This window comes from Mus pahari, chromosome 14 (assembly GCF_900095145.1).
Source record: "Mus pahari chromosome 14, PAHARI_EIJ_v1.1, whole genome shotgun sequence".
NCBI lineage: Eukaryota > Metazoa > Chordata > Mammalia > Rodentia > Muridae > Mus > Mus pahari.
The window spans coordinates 4,358,209-4,380,289 of record NC_034603.1 but is presented as its reverse complement, the minus strand read 5'-3'; the positions used below and the strand labels follow the sequence as shown (position 1 = coordinate 4,380,289).

Sequence of the window (22,081 nt, the reverse complement as noted above, 5' to 3'; positions counted from 1 at the left end):
AGAGAGAGAGAGAGAGAGAGAGAGAGAGAGAGAGAGAGAGAAAATGAATGAATGAATGAATGAATGAATGAGAATGTTTGGAAGGGATGTGTGGGGTGCCAGAGGGAGAGAGGGGAGGGACTGGTTCCCTCAGTGGCTATGTCTAGCGGATGCACACTTCTGGCACGGAGGACCCATTCATCTTGAAGAGTAATCTCCACTGCAGAGTAGGGGAGACAGTCGTATTAATTTGTGCCTCCACGATCTCATCTTCATTGGGGGAACAGAGTATTTGTTACTGGAACCGCTAATGGAGCAGTTTGCCAGCAATTTCGCCATTTCAAACAACATCTCAGTTGCTAATGTGGAATGGTTTGTCAGGCCTACCCATAACACAGACAAATCACTCTCTAGGCAAAAGGAAGGGGGAACGAGAGGGAGCCCAAAGAGGAAGGGCGGGTGAGAATGGGAGCATCAGGGCTGATCATTCTTGGCTGCTGGATGAACACGGTTTACAAATGAGACTGCCACAGTCTGTTAGCAATGCCTTTGTGCCCTGCTGGAGGGACTGCAGTCATAGGCAGGCTGGACGGGGGCCCAGTTGGCTGACTGGCTGGTGGTGAGTCACCAAAGCTTGCCATCGGGACTGTGGGATCGCGGGCTGCTGGATACAGCCACCCAGAGAGAATGCCTTGACAGACTTTCCAAGGACATTTCTCCTGTTCTGACTGAGCAGGGAATTCAGCAGGGAGCTCTCAGCCAAGGCAAGAGCTCCACGGATCTCTGGGGCACCACAAGCTTGCCAGGGTACCCTGCAAGTCACCTGCCACTCAGGAGAGGGACTTTACAGTGTGCTGTCCTTGGCGAGAACCACTGTCCACAAGGAGAGTGACCCTTTTTTCTTTTTTGCATGTGAAGCAATGTTGAATATGAGTTTTGTTATCTCTGTGCAGTTTACAATCAGCCAGCCTGTGCTTGGGCAAATAAATACTAAGGGAGGAGCAGGATGTGACACCAGACCTCAAGGACTTTAAGACTCTGTTGACAGAGCTCAAGGCGGCCCACCACAGAATTGAATTCCATTGCTATATAATCAAGATCATTATTATAGAGTATTATTATTAATGGCGTGGTGGTATTTATGGCTATTATTTCTGAGAACCCTTATTCTTACGAGGCGAGCTGGACTGGCCCATTTGTAAACAAGGCGGAGGAAACCCGGAGGGATCAAAAAAAGCTTGTCAAAAAGGACACAGCGAGTCAGTGGTGGGATGAATGAGCCCTGTTCCTATCTGTCAGTCACACCGCTTGTCCATATTTATGAAAATGGGTAAAGAGAGGCTTTTTCCAAGTCATGGGAAAGTCTCAGACATTAAGGCCTCCTGACACCATGGATGTCCGTGCTCAGTAGATAGGGTCTCCAAGTCGAGGGAAGATGGGACAGAGATGAAAAGATGGGAAATGAATACTCTTCAGCTCTCTGGATCTGTGGGATCACCATTCGCAGAGTCAACCAACTGTGCTTAAAATATAGTAATTAAAAGGCATCTGATTCAACGTGGAGAGACTTCCCTAAACAACAGAGTCCAACATCTACTCAGTGTTGGTACTTACAGTATTTGAGAGGGGACTTACGGTATACAGGAGGGTGTGCACAGTTTATATTCATTTTATATAATGGATTTGAGCATCTGAGGATTAGGAGTTTCATGGGGGCTCCTGGAAGTACCCCCCATGAATATATATTATGCATCTGGAGTGCAAGGAAATGAGTTTTGAAAGGAAAACAAGAACCCCAAGCTTAGACCATTAACCCTGGCAGAGACCTCGGTAGTATCCTGGCTGCACTCCCCAGGTTTCTTACTCTGAGAATAGGCTTTATCTGTATTTCTTAGCCTTCCACGGGACCCTTAATGGATGGCTAAAGGCATGGCATGTCCAGGTGGCAGCCAGCGAGAAGTCTTTGTGATGAGGTAGTTGTGAGGTCCCATTTCCCTTAAATAAAGCAAAGGCAAGGGTATGGATAATATTAAGAACTAACAGGTATCAAGTATATAGATGTTAGCTAGGCATTGGGCATTAAGCTTTCATGGCATGTCAAACTTAATATTTACACATCTGTGAGGTGCATCGATAAGTTTTTACCACCTCTGCTTTCTCCCTCCCTCCTACCTTTCCCCCTTTTTGTGTGACACAATCTCCTTACGTAGCCCAGGCAGGACTAGGACTTACGCTCACCTTGCCTTTCATATGGCAGGATTATAGGTGTGTACCGCCACACCAAGCCCTATCCTTGACCATGGAAGAACTGAAGCTCAGAGAGGCAAAGACACTAGTTCACAGTTAGGAGAGGCTAGAACAGGGGTTTTGGTCCACGTTCATCTGGTTCCCAAGCCCTGACTCTCAACCACTAGGTTTTACTGAACCATTTATTCTCGTTATTCACTGTCAGGAAAAATGGCCCTCCTGTCAGGGGAGCAGGAGGACACGCATGGCACATACGGATGCACATGGCCACACTGTCGCAGAGAGCAAGGACCTTGAGGAGGGTGAGCACATCACCAGTCCTACAGCTCGGAACAAGGAGACAACGATCGAGTCTCCCAGTGAAACAGCTTCATGGTAAAGAACAGAAGCCTCAGCCTTAGCAAAACCTGTCACATCTCGGGAAATGTCTGAAGCCAACAGCTGTTTCAGGGCTCTCGGAACTGGCCCATGTGTCTTGCTTTGTCTAACAAACATTCTTCAGGCTGCAAACAGATTTAATAGAGCTAGCATAAAAACAAACATACAAATCAAACATCTGAACATCCCCCTGCACCGGCAGAAAGGAAGGGAACATCTGATGGGGATGTCAGCCCTCTGTGGACCGTATTGATTTGCCCTGGTTTCGCAGGTGCTCCCCTAACGATATGTCATTTGCAAACATGTGACTGGACACCATATATGTCTGCCAATCCATAAGTCATCACGAGGGCAGAGAGGATACAAGGGTATATGCATTATGGAGGTGAGCCTATAAGTCACCCTGGGAAGGACATGCTGAAGCTGTGCTGAGACGCTGATGGTACTGGCAGCCATGGCGACAGGACGAACACCTAGCATGTTATCAAGAATGTCAGACAGGGTGTCCTTCATACACTGGTTCACCGTTTCCCATCTACCGTGCCATGGAGCAAGCAGTGCTGTTATCCTGTGTTAAAGTCCTGGAAGTCGTTTTGTTTAAGATCAATAGCTAATGAATGGAAGCCAGACTGCTGTGACCCAAGTTCCCGGCTCCTTAACTCTAGGCTCTCCTATCTCAGGGTTGGGAAACTACCTTTATTCTCTCAGTCCTTGCTAACTAGAGGGTCTTAATTGTCACTGCCCCTAGTCACCCCTCCCCTGTTCAATAACTTTTTGAATACTTATGTGCACATGTTATAGGTGTACATGCATTTGGAGGTTAATGTTGGGTAGCTCCCTCCATCAAGCCCCACCTTTATTTTTTGAATCAGGGTTCCCCCATTGAACCCGAAGCTCATGAATTCAGCTAGGCTAGCTGGCCTATGAGCTCCAGGGGTCTTCATGTTTGGCTCCTCCCCAAGGCTGGGGGTATAGGCACACACAGCCATGCTCTACTTTCTATATGGCTCGTGTGAGCAGTGGGCACTTTATGGATTGAGTCATGTCCGAGCACGTTGACTTGGGAACTCTAGTTAGGACATCCAGATCCGGGAGAAGGACGGGAAGTCCATGTTTATTTGTTTCCCAGATTATCCTGAGACATCTGCTTGCAGAACACACAGGCACCGAGAGTATAGAAGCTCACTCCTGATGCTTGACTATGCCTGGACCGGGGCTGAAGATAATCCCATTCACGGTGCACTCTGGGCCTAGCTTCCTAGCTCCCATTCTTTACTTTTGCTTGTAGCAGTGAGGTGTGGTCTCCTGCATTAATTCATAGGCTCGGCCCACAGCAAAGATGAGGAATGTGGGCAAATCTGACATATGCCATCTCTAATGGGCTGTCTGTAGAACACCTGGCATTGCCTGTGGACCTCAGAGGGAGGAGCAGGCACAGTGCCAGACGCGCTCTTCTTATGAGATGCATGTGTGCAGATGCCACAGAGGGTGCCTTTCAATCTTAAGGAAAAATGAACAGTGTAGGAATTCGAGACTAAACCACGCTATCGTAGGGTTTTGCTTTTCATAGTCCACTTTTAGTAACTTCCAAACACTGTGCTAATCTTCTGTATTACACCCCTTAATCCTCATGGGAAGTCTCTAGGTAGGTGCGATAACCTGCACTTACCAGGGACTCCTGAATCAGACAGGGCATGTTAAGAAATGTGCCTGAAGGGCTGGAGAGATGGCTCAGTGGTTAAAAGCACTGACTGCTCTTCCAGAGGTCCTGAGTTCAATTCCCAGCAACCACATGGTGGCTCACAACCATCTATAATGGGATCTGATGCCCTCTTCTGCTGTGTCTGAAGAGAGCAATGGTGTACTCATATACATAAAATAAATAAATCTTAAAAAAAAGAAAAGAAAAGAAAAGTTCCTGAAGAAAGAGATAAAAGCAGGATGCACGTGCAAGGCTGTTGGCCCCAAGGCTCTGGACCATCCTCTGTCCTGACCAGTTTCTTCATTTTGCCAGTATCTGTTCCCCATCCCTTACCCTAACTGCACCCCACTCAGGCCAGTGCCTTAGAAATCCAGTGCTCTTAAATGCTAAAGTTTCCAAGGTGCCTGATTTCTAGAGTGTTCCGGCTGTTGGTTTGGTTGGTTGGTCATTGTTTTTTAATTATACAACTTGTGTAAGTCTCAAGTCTAGCTAAGCCAGTGTCCCCTCATGTCATCTGGCAATGAGGTTGATACTGGGGCTGTGTGTTCCTCCCAAACACTCTCTTACAGATCCATGCTGAAGCCTATCTCCAGTCTTTCCCCCATCAAGTCAGGTTTCCTTCCAAAGAACACAAGACGCTGGAGAACATCACACAGGGATTTAGAGGGCAAGTGGGAAAGACAGAGCTGTGACTCAGAAGGTATTCTTCATACTGATGCTCCCTCGAGAGCTTTTGAAGGCACAGGAGGGAGTCTGCAGATCAAGAATGGAAGTGTGTGGGCCTCTGGTTCTTTCCTGAATCTTTCCTGGCTGGAGGCTAGAGCCTGTTCGGAGAAAGACCAGGGAGCTACGTGAACAGCACCCTTGATGGGAGCCGAGTTTCGAGGAAAATCTACAGCAAACCCTTTCACTGTGGGTTTTCTGGAAGAAAGCTATTTTTAGAGAAATTGGCTCCGGCATGCAAGAAGACCAGCACATACTTCTCTGAAAAAAAAAAAAAAATCTAAGCGAGTCTGCCAGGTTGCTTTGCATGAGAGATAGGCACTCCTTCCAAATGTCTGGACTATTCCTCAAGGTCAAGATGATTTAAAAGAATCCACAATGGCTACAGACTGAGAGAAGGGAGTGGGGAGTCTGGCTCCAAGCATTCCTAAGTGAGGAGATGTAAATCTGGATTATAGGTGGCCATGGGCAAGAGGTAGAATTCTTGACATTAAAGAGAAGGCCAAGTTCTGATGTGTCTGGGCTGATAAATCAAACATGCTTCTGAGGAGTTGCATTCCTGTCTTACAACCCTGCTTCTCTCCCCGCCTCAGACCCTGCATCTGCTGGTGTTCTATCCCCGCTACAAGTTTAGCTGCCTCAGAGACTTTGGGCTAACCTGTCCCCAAGCCCTGGGCACGGGTGCTGCTGGTGTTCACCACCTCACACTCTCTCTTACACATCACCATTCCATCTACTGCCCAGAACCACAGGGGCTTAATTCATCTGCTCTAATCTCTCAACTTTGTCTTATCCCAGAGGAGAATGAAGCAAGCTCCGGGAGAGAATTCCTGTGTGATCCATCTGGTAGACAGTAGGTACCCAATAAGCAGGGCAACCTCATTACCATATCTGCATAGATTTGCATGAAAATGAGCTACTCTCAAGTTCAAGTCACACCGCATACAGCTATCCTCTGCAATCAATTCTCTTGACTGTCTTAAAGAACCGACCCGTCTTCATGGAGGGCCCTGTTCAGTAGGTGCCTCCTAGAACATACTTTCTAACTCTTGTTGCCATTAAGAATAGAGGTGGTAGTAATGTCATAGTGGCTATGGTTGTGAAATAATGGTGACTGTTGACGGTATATCCTCTGTGTTGGAGGCAAGGTTAAGTGTCTTACAGCCCATGCTGCCGAGGAGGTATCATCATTTTCTGTAGTTCTCAAGTGAGAGATACAAGGCTCAGAAAAGTTACTTGCCAGTGGCTACAAGCCAAGGCCAGAGGTAGTGTGGGGGTCTGCTGGGGCATATCATCATAAGCATTCTGTGGTTGTTGTCTATCTTTGGAAAGACCTTGCCTAGGTTGTCCATTCCTGGCCTTTCTGACATTATAGGATAGGTCCTTGCAGACCATCTATACAATGTATGTACACATATTGTATAACACACACATATTCTTTATCCGCAGTGCTCGGCATTTTGTAAGGTAAGTGGCATTTTTCATAACAGTAGTAAGGAGGAAGTTTGGATGCTGCTTTACAGTGACAGTTTTGCTCAAATAGAAAATGATCCCATTGTTCTTGACACTATGCCTTTAACTTGTAGTGGTTAAAAACTCAGGAATCTTCTCATACTAACATCCCAGTCTATCAATGTCTATGTTAACATTCAATGTCCAGGCGAGGGTCCAATCACGTGGGCCTATATAGGGTCCACTTTCAATGTGGGCATCTGCGGTTTTGAACTTTGAGAGACTTGAGCTGACCTGTGAGGTCCACCCTCAGGGATCAGATGGGAAGCTGGAAAAGAGGGAGACAGAGTGGTATGGGGGTGGTGTCCCTGGATACAGCCTGATGGTTTAACCCGGACCTTTCCTTCAAGATGTGAGTTAGGATCTTGGCCAAGAGGACAAGGAAAGAAAAGTAGGAGCAGGAGACGAACAAGGAAGAAGTCAGGAGGGAGAGGTGCGCCAGGGCTCTCCAGAAGAGGATGCCTTCCCGTTCCCGGGCACAGCAGTGTGGACAGCTACAGCATGATGCCCCTTAGCTGGTGCCGTGAAGAGCCAGCTACAGGAGCCACCGTGTGGTGGCCTCACAGGGCATGGATAGCAGAGCCCTCCTGCCTGCAGCGAGTGGTGCAGACAAGCCTGTGCCCTCTGGGGCTGGCACAGAGAATCAGAGAAGAGCTGGTGAAGTAGAGGAAGGAGGAACAAACAGGACTCTACTCTTGTGAGCGGTGTAGTTCTTCCCATACTAACCAGGGTGCAACCAAAGTCCTTAAACTGCCCATGGTGGGGCCCCATCTCCCCTCAGCTCCTGCTACCCACCCCTCGCTTTCTGTGCTTCAGTCACAATGGCCTCCTGGTATACCAGACACACTCACATCTTAGGGCCTTTGCACGGCACGCACCCCCCACCTCTAACAATCTTACTGATAGTCACTTTGATTTTTTTTAACCCTTGTTTCAACTCCTTTCCTTGCTCCATTCCCTGTTCCCCTACCATCTACCTTTAAACTTATCGTTTGAATTATTTCATTATTTGATCTCTCTAGAATATATAGGCACAGAAGCAGACATCTTGTCTCTCTCTTCAAGCATAGACAAACTGTCGCACAAACACACAGATGTAAGTGGTGAACGGGCCACGTGTGAGAATGGCTTGATAGCAGAAGCCTGTGGACGGGAGAGGCTGAGGCAGAGACACAGGGGAGGGGAGGAGGAGATGGTGTAGCCGAGAGGCAAGGGACTCTATAACTTCCACGTAAAGGGATTCCATCCCATGTTGGTTCCAGTAGAAGCCTCCATGAAGCGATAATGGCAAAGATAGGAAATGAAGGCAACTGTGAACCTTTAGGAGGTGGCCTGAGGTCAGTGCTGACTGATATGCTACTTGTCCTAGAATTTGACAATGGCCATTTTCTAATTCACCAGGGAAGATGGGCAAGGCTAAGCCACGTGGACATATCTTCCTGCAGAGGCTCACAATTGTACACACACCAAGACATACACAATCGTGTCTCTCTACCTGAAGATCTAAAGGATAAAAATCTCATAAGAAATGATAAGGAGCTATGAAATCAGTTCTGCATTTTCCTCCCTCTGCCCCCTCCCATTGGAAAGGCCCCTGCCCCTTCCCTGAGGCTCCAGTGAGTGCCTCATATACAGCATTTCATTTGGTTTTCACGACGACCCGCGGACATGTAACACTGCAATTATCAGGTGACAGTGAGAAGACCAATGTCAACACAGAGAACTATTTTACCAAATGCCAACCAGAAGGCACGCAGGAGATCCAGGGTATGGACACTGTCTGACCCTAGCTCAGGGATTGGCAGCTGCTTCAGGGGAGGACCAGGCAGAATACATTTTACATTGTATATGCCATGCGGTCCTTGATCATAACTACTCCATCCTGCCCTGAGGGACCAGTCAAAGACACTATCAACAAACAGGGATACTTGGTTTGTAGCATAGATGAGATGGTACATGCATTCCCTATAGGCTGTAGCTTGCTGACTATTCTTGAACTCATCCACACTCTTGACAACTAGACTGAAGAAAACCTAGGAGTCTAGAGAAAAGGTTCATGAGTATTTGTAATGGCCACACCTACAGTCCACCATACTGATTGTCCACCGAGACTCGCTGTCAGAGAGGTTATCTGACTAGGGACTAAGCAAAGGCAAATGGCCACTTACACTTCCACGATGCCCTCTGGCAGGTTGGCAGGGATCTCTGTCAATCCCTTCCCTCGGCAGTCCACAATGTTATTACTGCATGAGCAAGCAGAAGGGCAGGAGAGGGAGTTGGCCTTGCAGGCTGGAGCCTCCGAGTGCGGACCTGTGGAGCCAGAACATGACGGTCAACTCATGTCAGAGCTAGGAGACTCCTGGCGTCGAGCCTCCGGATCTGCTTCCCAAGATGCAGCTTGCGTGTCAAGCAGTCTGGTGAATTACCATCAACCGGCATCTCCCTCTTCAGGGAGACAAGAGAGAGATTCTGGCCCTGACCCCACTGTTTGCAGGTCATCCCGCCTGCTTCATTATCCCACCAAGCTGTTTATTTTATAGAAAGAGGAGTCCCCAGCATGGACCACACATAGAACGATGCCATCAGAATCCCAAGGACACACACAAAGACCACTTTCTCATCATGCCCAGCACCTCGGAATTTTTGCTTACATCTGGTGATGGGATGCTGACAGCCAATGCAACTTCTATTCTGGGGCTAAAAGTTGCTGGCTGTCACAACCAAGTAGGAAGCTTAAAGTGGCAGAATTTGCCCAATCGCAGCATCGATTTTTGTCAAAGCATCGATTTTTGTCAAGTACAATGACCAGAAGTAATACCCAGGCCATATCCAGCTGTGTCCACGGAAGAGCCAAATTAAACTTGCTAGATGAGAGGCGAGTAAGTTACTATATACTTCGGAGTCAGCTCTTCACTGTGTTTGAGCTGAGAATCAGTGTTCATTTCAATATGATCAAAAAGCTAAGCAAATGGTATCTCTGGAGTTTATTCTGAAGACCAGACATATATAGATTTTGCTTCAAATTCAATTTGGATCCAAAGAATCTCCAAGAACCCTTATGACTCCCTTTGGTGGTCACATCAAACCCTAAGTACAAGAAACACATTGAAATGCTTTAAAGACACTGGCAAGTCTTTCCTGCTTTCATTGCCACCTCCCAGTGAGGTAAGATTCCCAGACACCAGGTTTGTTTTTCACACATGGACAGAGCCCAGCAGCATCCTGGGTCCTCAGCCTGCAACTGTCATCTCAGGGTTTCTCCATAGCTCCTCTGAGCTATCAGAATCCAAAGGATGCATACTCAGGGCTGTGATTGAGCTAAGATGAACTCTGCTCAAACACTTCCCCTCGGGCTCCGCAGTTTTGGATACAGATTAACAGGGTAAGATGGAAAAACTCTGCAGGGGAAAGTAACAGTTGGTTTGGCCATTGTTCACTGGAGAAATTGAATCCCGAGTGAGTCTTGTTGCTTGAATGAGGTGACCAGCTGAGCCTTTGGCAAGTCCCCATCTAGACTCCACCGCTCTAAGAGAATTTCACACTTCACATCCAGAAGTACCCACGGCCTCCTTTCTGTTGAAGTCAAATTGTGCCTAACACTCAATCTAGAATTCCCAGAAAATGCCAACACACCTACCAAAGAGTCTTACCGCCCTTTGCCTCATAAATACACACACACAAAAACTTAAAGATAGTGTCCTAACCAGGATGCTTAACAAAGTGTGCAGACAAAAAGGACTTCAGAGACACCAGCAACACACTAGAGGACACAAAGGGTACCATGGAACATGCCAGACAGCTGGTGACTTACACTAACACTCAAACACAAGTCTGCTCTTAGAGAGGAGGTACTCTGACTTTACTGCAAGGTGACAGAAGGCCTTTCTATTCTGAAAAAGTGGCAAATCAGAGAGCCGGCAGGTGCGTAGCTGCCATTGGCAACTATAGAGTATTATGGTCTTGGTTTGGATCTTAGTTCTTATACTTCATTCATGCTTTTTTTGTGCCTCAGTTTTCCTCATCTGTAAAATGGTGTGTGTGTGTGTGTGTGTGTGTGTGTGTGTGGTTTTGTTGTGAAGCAGAGGCAGTCAGTGGATACACTTTTTAGAAGGATGCCTGGATGGATAGGGACTCCTCCTAGAAGGGCTTCCTAGAGGCTATTGTAATTGGGCCTTTTGCTGGCACCGATTGTCTTAGAGTTCTTGGGCAAGCAGCAACCCCGAGCTTCTCTGTTCCCATCTCAGGAGACAAGGAACTAGGAAGGCATGAACTCTGAGGTCCTCACTGCGCTGCCAGGATACCTGACCTTTAGCAGAACGGATGCTGTAGGCGTGGGGTACCTGAGCCAAGTTTTATTCTGACTCATTCCTGCAAGGAATTCCATGCAGAGGATCAGCATGGGGGGACCCTGACCCATCACCCTCACCATTAAGGGGAAACCTGGGAACAGCTGGCCTCAGATGCCATGGCTTTTGAAGTGTAGATGACCTTCCCCAAGGAAAACTGCCAGACCAGGCTGTCTACATCAAGGGGCAGATGCGTGGGACTGGGCCAGGGGAACTGTCACACATGTCCCGGACAGCTTCCCGGAGTGGGAGATGCTGGTCTGAGCCTGGCACGTATACCCATTTGAGCAGAAGGATCTGAAGATGGTTCCCCTTTTGATCAGGTAAAATGTTACCTGCACAGAGTGCTTCAGAGAAGCCAGGGGTGGGGCGAGCATCAAATTCAAGGACTCCTGCTGGCAATAGGAGCTTGTGGCAGTTTTCAAAGGCACCTCTCTGACTTCCATATTGAAATGGATTCATTCTAAACCAGACTGAGGTAGCATCCCCTGTGAACTGTCTGGGTCTTCCCTGGGTGGCTTAGTCAGGTAGAGATATACACTACACTCCAAGGAATGTTGCCAAGGCCAAAAAAAAAAAAAAAAAAAGAGACTGTGAAAAAGATTCCTTAACCAGGCCACTAACAACACCTTTAATTACACCGAGAAAACAACGGTAATTATAGCCTCTGTCAGCACCCTGGGCTGGCAGATCTCCAGGCGGGCAGTCACCACCCTACGGTGGGGAAGCCATTACTCCTTGTTTAACCACTCTAGGTTTCAATGTGATTGAAAGACAGACTCCCTCCCTTGGCAAGCACTTCCCTCTGATGAATGACTGAAGTACCAGGACAAGTCCGCTAAAGTCCCTGATGTCTGTAAGTGATGGAGGAAGTCCCGCCCCTTTGCAGTCTCTGGGCAGACTGAGGATGTAAATTCTATAAGGCAATGACCTTTTTTTTTTTTTTTTTGTCTTGTCTTACTGTTGTATTCTCACCGCTTAAAACAGGCCTCAGCACAGGATGAACTTAATAAAGCACACCATGGATAATAACAATGAATGAATCGGCTTAGGTGTCTGGAAGAGGGGTGTGGGGGTGTGGGTCTTCCCGAGGTAGGTGAGGGTTACTTGTGGGTGCCCCCCAAGGAAAGACTCCCTGAGTTTCTGAGGCTTCGGTAGGCAGAGTCAGGCGTTGACCAGGAGATGGAGTGGCCCTGGAAGACGGGACCTGCTCTCTAAGTTCCCTCTTCTGCAGTTCAGTGCCCGCAAAGCCTACTTAGTACTGCTATGGCAGAGCAGTGCATGGGACAATGGAGGCACTGGCTCCCATGAAACTCTGAGGTCCTCACTGGACCTTTAGCAGAACGGATGCTGTAGGCATGGGGTACCTGAGCCGAGTTTTATTCTGACTCATTCCTGCAAGGCATGCAGAGGATCAGCATGGAGGGACCCTGACCCATCACCCTCACCAATAAGGGGAAGCCTGGGAACAGCTGGCCTCAGATGCCAGGGCTTTTGAAGTGTAGATGACCTTCCCCAAGGAAAACTGCCAGACCAGGCTGTCTACATCAAGGGGCAAATGCGTGGGACTAGGCCAGGGGAACTGTCACACATGTCCCGGACAGCTTCCCGGAGTGGAGATGCTCCTGGCTGCAAATCCCAAGTCTCGCCTCCTCTGTGTGGTAGGTAATTTACGAGATTCCGATAAGGGTTGCTAGAGGAAGCCGTGTGCCACGAGGCAATTACACCAGCAGTGACCAGTCCGGGAGGCCCTGAGAAAACGGTCACAAGGAATGGCTGTCCTAGGTTAGCCTTTTGAGATCAGGGTTTCCCAGACCAGGAGAGGATGAGGCAGGAGTGGCCCCCAGATGACCCTTTCCTCAGGAAGGTTGCTGTGGCGATGGCACAGGCACAGTGGTGCACTAGCAATCCCTCCTGGGCTCAGTGTACAGGCCATCCTCCCTCGTGTCCAGAGAAGAAAGTGTGTGCTATAACTAGAAGTGGCCCCTGCCCAGGTGTTAACTCATCTTCATTCTTCTCCTAACTGGCAAAATAGGATGGTTTTTAAATTGCCCATCCTGCGCTTGTCTACCCAGATGACAAACTAAACATCACTGACTTTGGTCTCAGATGGACCCACGGAGATGTTAAAAATGGACACTTTTCTTACAGCAGCAGCCAGCACCCACAAAATGAGACCTGTGCAGCATTTGGTGCCCTGAATATACGAGACCACTTGATCCCTACTGAATTCAGCTGTGATTCGGGCTCTGCCTCTTTCAGTCCCGTTACACTGATGAGCCTGAAGACTATGTAGGCTAAAGAAACTACCGAAGACAGCAGAGCTAATGAACATCATCAGGAGGAAAGCTTTTCTGTCTCTTCTGGGGGGAAAAAAATAACCCCACCTTAAATGCTACTATTTATTACCACAGAATTGAAAGTGCGCGGTGCCTGGGAACCTGGAGGTAGGCAGCAGGGCTGAGACACGGACTTGTGTAAGTTACACTCTCGAGGGGAGAATGCACTTGGGTTTCTTTCTAATTTAAAAAAAAAAAAATCTCACCCAGTAGTGTGCAGAGTAAAAATATCCAATGGCCTTGTGAGTGTGTTGAAATAAATTAATTCCAGTATTCAAATTAAGCTTCCCAACTGGCCTCTGGCCTTTCAAAAGCCACCAACAGACTTCAGTGACAGCAGAACTCTGGCAATTATGGTGAGAATATAAATGAACATGATTTAAATACCAGAGGCATGATAATTTTGGAAATGGCTAAATAAACCTAATAATCTCATTCCTGCAATGTTCAATTATGGTATTTTAATTAAAACCTCCTAAGAAGAAGGGTGGCTAGACACAGCCTTCCTTAATTATCTTTATACTTAGTAACGGGTCTCAAACAGAAAGAAAGAAAGAAAGAAAGAAAGAAAGAAAGAAAGAAAGAAAGAAAGAAAGAAAGAAAGATGAAGGAAAGTTCCTGTTTCCAGGGAGATAAGTATATTTATTTTTCAATAGTAAGAGGGGAAATTTAAAGAGTGGCCATTGGATCCAGCATTGTTTAGGGGAACCTGGAACAAAGCAGATGTGTCCTTTACTACTGGAAGATAAGATTGATATCTTTATGAAAATATATTTCATATTCAAGGCCACAGGTCTGAAGATGATAGACAAATCAAAGGCATTCAAAGGGAAGGGATAATTGATTCAGGAGGTCAAATAGTTAACAAATAGTCGTAAATTATGAATAATGACAGGTAGGAACACTCCGAGATTAAGATGTCGGGAAAGAAACAACATAAACCTTAGGATATGAACTCCCAAATAAGCCCTTTAAATGAAGATGAGGGAGAAAAAAAAAACCTCCACAAATCACGCAACATGTTCTGTTCTAATGTATTACACACTTTGATAAAATCCTGATATGTACCAAGGGACAAGCAGATGAGACATGGTCTGTGGGTCCTCATAGCCCTCAGGCTCTAGAAACAAAAGATACTAACAGAGAAATCCTTCAGTAGTCACTGAAGGAAGCCCAGCAGGCAGGCTGTACCACACAGAAGACACTCTGATAAAAGATAAAACAGAGACATATCCCCCACCGCACCCCGCCTCCTGCTTAAAAAAATTCTCAATTGCTTCCCCCAAAGGAGGAAATAAATGTCTTAGACTGGAAGGGTACAGCTGACAGGAGCATTTCTCTAAGTGCACTACTAACAGAGTTCTGGTTAGCTGGAGAGATAGTGTGCCCATCTCCGTAGCTTCTGGGAGGCGAGGGTAGGCCAGGCTCGGACGGCTAGATTTAATTCAAGGACACTATCGGGGACTTGGGCAGGCAAGGCCTCCCAGTTAAGTGCGATAAGGTCTTTCCTATCTCTGGAGCTGCCTCTGAGGAAGGTTTAGCAACCACTGAAGGGCCAGGAAGGTTTTCCTCTTGCAGCTTCGACAGGGCTCTGGGGATGACAGGGAAGACTCAGCGTGCTCCATGCCCGAATCTTTCAGAAGTTCTTGCCCCCCACTGAAGTCCCCTCAGTGAGCAGGTAGGTTTGTATTTGGGCAGCTTTAGACGATCCCAGCCGGCATGCCAGGCAGCCTTACTCAGGAGCCTTGCTGGGCTCTGGCCTGGGGTGGGTGGACCTGCACCCTCTGCAGTGGTATACAAAGGCAGTGAGGACAAAGGCCAGCCTTTCTCTGTGACCTTCTCTTCAGACTGGTCACTGCTGACCACACTGCCTCCTCTTGTATCCCTCATACAGAGGAGGTGAGACGTGGGGTTCACACCTCTCATATCTCTCGCATCATGGGCGTGCCTTCCTCGGAGGGGCTCAGCAGATCCCTCGAGCACTGTAACTATCAACTTTGACCTCCCCAGGGCACCCACCTTTCTAGAACAGACTACGTGTTACTCCTTGGGCATCGAACACAAAGGAACCCCTCTATGCCCTAAATTGAGATGACCAGCAAGAGGGCGAGATTCATAGCATGTTGCTGTTGAGAGTTTGGGGGCAAAGTTCTCACATCCTCAAAAGACATCATGTTAGAAATGACAAGAGCCATCACGTGCGACGGGCTTGGCTGTTTTAAGCAGGGAAGGGCGTAAGGATGCTCTATTTCTGTGTTTAGCTAAGGAGACTGTTGCTGTATCTAGGCTTTGCAAAGGGCTCCGGCTCTGGCACTAGCGTTTCTAGGACTGGGGTCGGGCAGTCTCATTCTCACGGGGCTTGGATTCCGGCTGCTGTTGGATGGGCACAGTCTGGGCAATGTGCTGACAAGAGGCAGCTTCCACGACAGAGGAGCACCACAGTCACCTGCCATTTTTCTCTCAGAACCCACCTGTCACATAGTGTTTTTACATCCTCTCTAATTAGTTTGCCTCGGTAGCTCTTGGATGGCTCCTGCACTCTGTAATTATTTCTTTCACTGGCACTTATGCCGATATTGCACCCTTTGCCTGATAATTACTGTAATTATAGTCACTGTATTTGATTTTGGTGCCTGTGTGATAAACGGTTTTATTATATGTGTTGGATGGGAAGTGGTTTCTAAGTGGGTGTCTATAGGGAGTTACTGAGGCACTACTCGGGAGATGTCTCAAAATGCTCTTGAAGAATAAATAATAGGATGACGTAAAAATGTGACGAGGAGAGAGCAGGGAAGAGAGGGGCGGGGCCTGCTGAATTCAAGACCTGAATGAGTCAAACACCAGTCTGTACTTCCTGGCTATTGGGGGGTCCCCGGCAACACACACTGAGTCTGTTAAGCCTGCAGAGCCATGCTGGTTGCCGTTGTTGTTTGTTTGTTTGTTTCTTGTCAACATGATACAAGCTAGGGTTAGCTGGGAGGAGGGATGCCCAACTGAGGAAATGCCTTCATCAGATGGGCCTATAAGGACATCTAGAGGACATTTTCCTAAAGATTGATAGGCAGGTAGGCCTGGGTTGCAGAAGAAAGCGGCTGAGCAAGCCAGCAAGCAGTGCTCCGACTCCTGCCTTGAGTTCCTGGCCTGACTTCCCTCAGTGATAGACATCAGCTGTAAGATGAAATAAACCTTTGGTTGCTTCTGCAATTTGTCTTCTCACAACAGAAGAAAGAAAACTAGAACAGAAGGGAAAGCAAGCCATAGCTAAGAAGAGAAATGCAAGGTAGGTCCCTTGTGTGCCTTGGCTGCTCAAGCCTTTTAGAGACACTGCATTCCAGTCCAGGATTGGGATCCTGGAAAGCTATGTGACTCTTAGGGAACTCTGAGTGTGTGTGTGTGTGTGTGTGTGTGTGTTTTCCCTCCCCCCAAATCCCAGAACTTATCTCTACCTCTTTGCCACCAGAAGAGTTAGCAGAAATAAACAGAAGCAAACAAAATTTAGGATCTGGTTTAAAAGCTATGCTTCCCCCTCCCCGGGAAGATCTTGAGTCACTTGGTCACCTCTCACTCCTGGAGATTTGAGCTGTCCTGTTCATGTGTCTGTGTGGTTCAGTTCCGAGTGCTCTGTAGGCAGTCTGGGTCCCTACTACACGTTAGCCACGCACAGATCCATGTGCTTGCTCGGCACACTCTGTGGGCCTACTAAGCTGCAACAATCAAACCCTACTTATCGCTTTCACCAGAAAGGCGGAGGCTAGGTAGGACTTCTAGCTAGACAGGCTTAGTCTACAGCTCACACCATCCCGCCTCCTTTCTACAAACATGTGGCCGACAGAAGGGTTGTAGTCAATGCTAGTCAGTGCTAAAACACTTCATTACACCTGTGCTCTGATTCCGTGCTGTTCATCAGATGTGAGGTCCCCTAGCACTGGGCAGCTAAGGGGCTCAACATAGAGTGATTTGTGAGGTTTTGTTTTTCTTTTGCATCTTCTGCTCTAGATGCTAACAGCTTCTTTCTTTGAACTCCTTGAGAATGCAAGCTCTCCAACTCCTTACTGCACACTTCAGCTGACTATGAGATTTCTTTTATACCAGGCTGTGGGATGGGTATGAACAAGATCAGGGTCATGGTAGACAGGGCTGATGGGTGTGTGGTCTTAGCCTAGGAAGGGGAGAGCAGGTAGGGCCGGCTCACCTGGACACACGTACTCTTTCTTCTGCACATCTGCCACACTGAAGCCTCTCAGGTGTACGGGCGCCATGCAGAGGGTGAACTGGCCAATGGTCCGCCGTTGTCGCAGCCAATCTGAGAGCCAGGCCAAATGACAGTCACAGTAGAGGTGGTTGGAGTGGAGACGCCTTGGAGAAGGAGTGAGAGAGAGAGATGCCATTACACAGAGAAGAGAGTGGGCCAGACCTCGGGGGACCGCGTCCCTAGCATGATCATTTTGACGAGCCTACAGCAGCATTCATGACCCCATGCACAGGGAAAAACAACAAAAACAAACAAACAAACAAAACCAGAAGCTTTGGTCCTTTTATTACCACATCACTAGTATTTTCACATGTAGGCCACAGTCAATGGGTATCCTGGAGGTTCCGAGGTTCTGAGCAATTTCCGTGTCTTAATAATAATTCTGCCCTTCTCCTTTGCTGGCGAGCAGGTATCAGCACAGAGGGGTGGGAGGATTACATCACCACAGGGTGATGACAGAGAATGACATCACACATCCGGGTGTGAATCAAAGATCCGACAGGGTCACCCTGCGACACTGGAGTGTAGGACTTACAGCTGGCTTAAACGGAGTTCTGTTTCTCCTCCTGTCTGTGCTGCTGTGTGACTGACATCTGCTCCAGGCTCCTCATCGCCTCTTAAGTGTCCTTTAAAGTCCCACAGCACGAAATGTGGGGAGTTCTAAGCCAGTGCTAACTGTGAACATAAGGCAGGGTGAGGTGGCACAGAGAGAAGTGTTTTCTGGGGGCTGGTCCTTCTCTCTGCCTCCTGTTAAGTGAGGTGTTGCTCTAAGCAGGCTCTTAGAATCCTTTCTACCCTCTCCGTGGTGCCTGACCCCTCATTGCTGGGTTCTATTTTACCTGGAGGTTACCTTCACTGACTGATCTTGATGGCTACAGGAAGATTTCCTAACCACTTCTAGACAGACTGCAGTTCTTCTTCAGTGGGAGGTGTGACTCCAGAGCAGTTTCTTGCTCTAGTGAGTAAGATTCCCCAGACAGACCAGCCTGTTCTGCTTCTGAAGGGAATGGCGTCTGGTTAAGTGACTTGATCGTCCTCCTATGAGCTGGGAGGCAAATTAAGGCTGCTCAGGGGCTTCTAGAGGACCCTTCTTAGAGACTTTCTGCCAGCATTTCTAACTTCCAAATTCCCCACAGGTGTTAGAATTGGTGGTGTACGAGGTTTAGTGGCATGAGAACATAGAGATTTGTTGCAAATTTCAAGTGGGTAATCCTAGACTCTAATCAGTGGCTGTTATCTTGGGACTGTGAGAGCCCCTTGTCAAGCTCATTAATACAGCGTGGCATCCCAGAGGAGTGGATTGGATCATGCCTGCACTCTAATGAGAGAACTGAAGGGCCCTTGACCACATCCCACTTAGCACAAGGTCAACATTGCCAAACACTAGCCAAGCGTAGCTAACTCAGGCTTCTGCTGGCTGAGCTTTCTGTCACCAATAGGCATAGGATCCTAGCAGGACAGCTCCACAGGGCTGCCCCAAACACTGTCATTTCTGGTGCATTAAATGAATGCCAAACCTACATAAAATGTACTTCTTCTTTTTTTTTTTTTTTGCTAAAAATTTTTGTATATATTAATTACCTCTTGTATTTCAGAGTTAAGACAGACATATTTTCTGAAGATCTGAGGCCCTAGACATAGGAACTATAAAGTCCTAACATAACTTCCCCTTTAGTTTCCAAGACCAAAACCTTGTGAACTAACCCAAGCACAACCCTTCCCTTAGCCTGAATTCCGAACATCATCAAACATTTGGGAAGGGCGCTGTGGTCAAAGTCCCAAGCCAGTGCAAGAGACCTCAGTTAGAGGACAGTAGGCAAGACCTCTGCTTGCTAATGAGCACCATCATTTTGTGCCAAAAGCACGTTTCCTAAACGGCGGGGAGGAGATGAGAAGATTTCCTACCAGTCCCTCTCAGGTAGCAACGGGAACCTGGGCTCCTATCACAGTGGTTCTGTGGGGGACAGGAGGACCCCAGGGACAGGGTAGTGTAGGCTGAGAGGAGGGGATTCTATTTTGTTCCAGGAAACTCAGCCACTTAGTCAGCTTCTTTTTTATGTGCCCTGTTTGATTAAACGCAATGGTGTTATGACAATAGGGAAGACTTTGAGAAAAGTGTGGGTCTCTGAGGTGGCTAAATTAGAAGTCCCCATCAGATTCAATTGAGGGTGAGGGTTTAGCAGAACAAGAATGAGCTTTAGGCACGTCAGGGCTTCAGTCAGATGCTTCATTTCTGGCTTAACCAAAAAGTTGGAGGTTTCTGTCTGGAAGATGGTGTTAGGTGAATTCTTTTTCAGCCCCAGCCAGGCAGCCCCAAATCTCAGTCTGCCTACGATGATTCTATCCCTCTGGCCATCTTCCCAAGACTTTCTCCCTTCCAAAGTGGGATCACAGAAAAGCAGTGACCTCAACTAATAGACAAGCTACATGGAGCCTCAATCAGAAAGCCCAGGGCAGGGGTCAGACTCAGATCTCTAGGCTAGGACTATTACTGACCAGAAATGATTGCAGGGTCAAGGTAGACAGGTTCTTTATGGCCATCTTTTCACACTGTGCTTGGGAGACCGGGGTGGAGCAACGCTGTCTAGATTCTAAGGATGCCTTTTGGTTTGTCTGTGCATCTGAGCGTGTGAAGCATGAGTGTATGGTGTGTGTGCATATGAGTGTGGGAATGTGGGCTGCATGTGCTGTGAGCACACGTAGAGGTCAGAATATAGCCTGGGATGTCAGTCTTTGCCTTCTGAGGAGACAGGTCTCTTTGCTGCCTGCCATCCCATGGATGCTGGGCTAGCTGGCAGGTCTCTTTGCTGCCTGACATACCATGGATGCTGGGCTAGCTGGCAGGTCTCTTTGCTGCCTGCCATCCCATGGATGTGGGCTAGCTTGCCCAGATGCTTCTAGGCTTCTCCTGTCTCTACCTTCTACCTGCCCTGGAAGCATCAGAATTACTGACCAGATGTGCACTGTTATGATGCCTTACTAAATATTATTATTATTATTATTATTATTATTATTATTATTATTATTATTTGGTTTTTTGAGACAGGGTTTCTCTGTATAGCCCTGGCTGTCCTGGAACTCACTGTGTAGACCAGGCTGGCCTCGAACTCAGAAATCCACCTGCCTCTGCCTCCTGAGTGCTGGGATTAAAGGCATGCGCCACCACGCCCGGCTAAATATTATTTTTAAAAATAATCATGAGCATCATGAAATTTGGCACAAAAATTGCTAAAAATGGTTCAGAGCCTCTGAGTGAGAAGGGAATTATTTAATTACTTTGCACAATTTTAGTTGTGAGGGTAATGGCATCAGGGGCCCTCGACCGTGTGGAAGGGCTGTTCCCTTCTTGCTCTGTTCTCTTGCCCCGTGTTCTAATTCTTCTCCCCCCTCTGGATGACGTGAGCTCTGATGTCAGGTTACATAGTGCTGACATTGGCTCCAGCTTTCTTCTGCCTTTGATTTGGGGGCAGGGATTTCACCCTAGGCCTCAGTGTTTCCAGCCATAAAATGGGAAGGACTGTTCTGTGGGTTGAAGTAACTCACAGGGAGTGCTTCATACAAGTCCTGGTGCACAGCAGCCAAGAAAGAAATATTTGCTGTTATTGTACGTCCAACCAGTGTAGATTTTAGCATCTTTCCAAACTGTGGGGCTGCCTGTATGCAGCTGCTGCTGCCTATGGAGACGTGAAAGCGGCCAGGTGGCTGGAGTTCCTGCGTGCTGTTCTGTGATCTTTTGAGAATGGACAAACCATATTCCACACGGATGAGACCTCCTCTGTGGAGCAGAAGGTGAATGAATACAAATGCCAATTTACAAAAGGTGCCTTTTAGCCGCAGATGCCAAATTAAATTTCCAGCAAATCCTTTTAGAGAGGGGTCAGTGCTCGTTTTTCCATAAAATGTGGAGTCCTGAATTCTATGTAAAAGCTTTCCTTTGGAAATCCTATTTATGACTTCCTTCCTCTCCCCTCCTCCTTCTCCAACACCAGTCACCCACCCCCAACGCTTTAATTACAGTGAAGGGGGATTAGTCAGTTCAGCCCCAGGGAGTTCCATACAGAGCCATCTCTGAATAAAACTAAAGAGAAAATGGCAGCCAGGCAGAGAGCAAAGAGAACGGGCAAGATTGATTGATTGATTGATTGGATCTCATCAGATGGATATTTAGGACCACAGAGAAAAATCACGACGGAAATGAGATAAGACTCCTTACTCACTTCCCTCCTCAACACGCCTGAGCCGGCACCAGGAGCCCAGGCTAGACATGCAGGAGCCGGGGCTAGACCACCCCCAGCTCCTCTGGATCTATCCTTGCTCTGTCACTGTTGTTTTTAGATTGGAAGGACTCAGAGGGAAGCCTGTCACAGGCTGTGTCAGGAGGCACCGCAAGGCTACATTGTACAGTGAGAACCTTCTGTACACCTAGTTCCTTGTGTGAGCAGACCCAGTATCCTGAGGCTCACTTTTGACGTCCTGTTTCAGAACCTGGGCTTCAAGCTTCCTCAGCTCAGTTGTGGTTTGTTGGGTGCTCAGAAGACCAAAAGGAGTCTCCTTGACATTCAGTTAATGTACGGCTCCATTTTCAGAGGGAAGGGGAAACGAT

General features: G+C 47.7%; 1 protein-coding gene across 1 annotated transcript in view; it reads right to left on the bottom strand.

Annotated features, from left to right (window-relative positions):
* The window catches only part of Slit3 (slit guidance ligand 3), a 582,461-nt gene that overhangs the window by 115,120 nt on the left and 445,260 nt on the right, over positions 1-22,081 (bottom strand). The window contains exons 8-9 of the mRNA XM_021213834.2: positions 17,419-17,582; positions 8,710-8,851 (exon numbers count right to left, since the gene is read on the bottom strand). Coding sequence (XP_021069493.1) covers positions 8,710-8,851; positions 17,419-17,582 — 306 coding nt within the window. The remainder of the gene's footprint in view (positions 1-8,709; positions 8,852-17,418; positions 17,583-22,081) is intronic.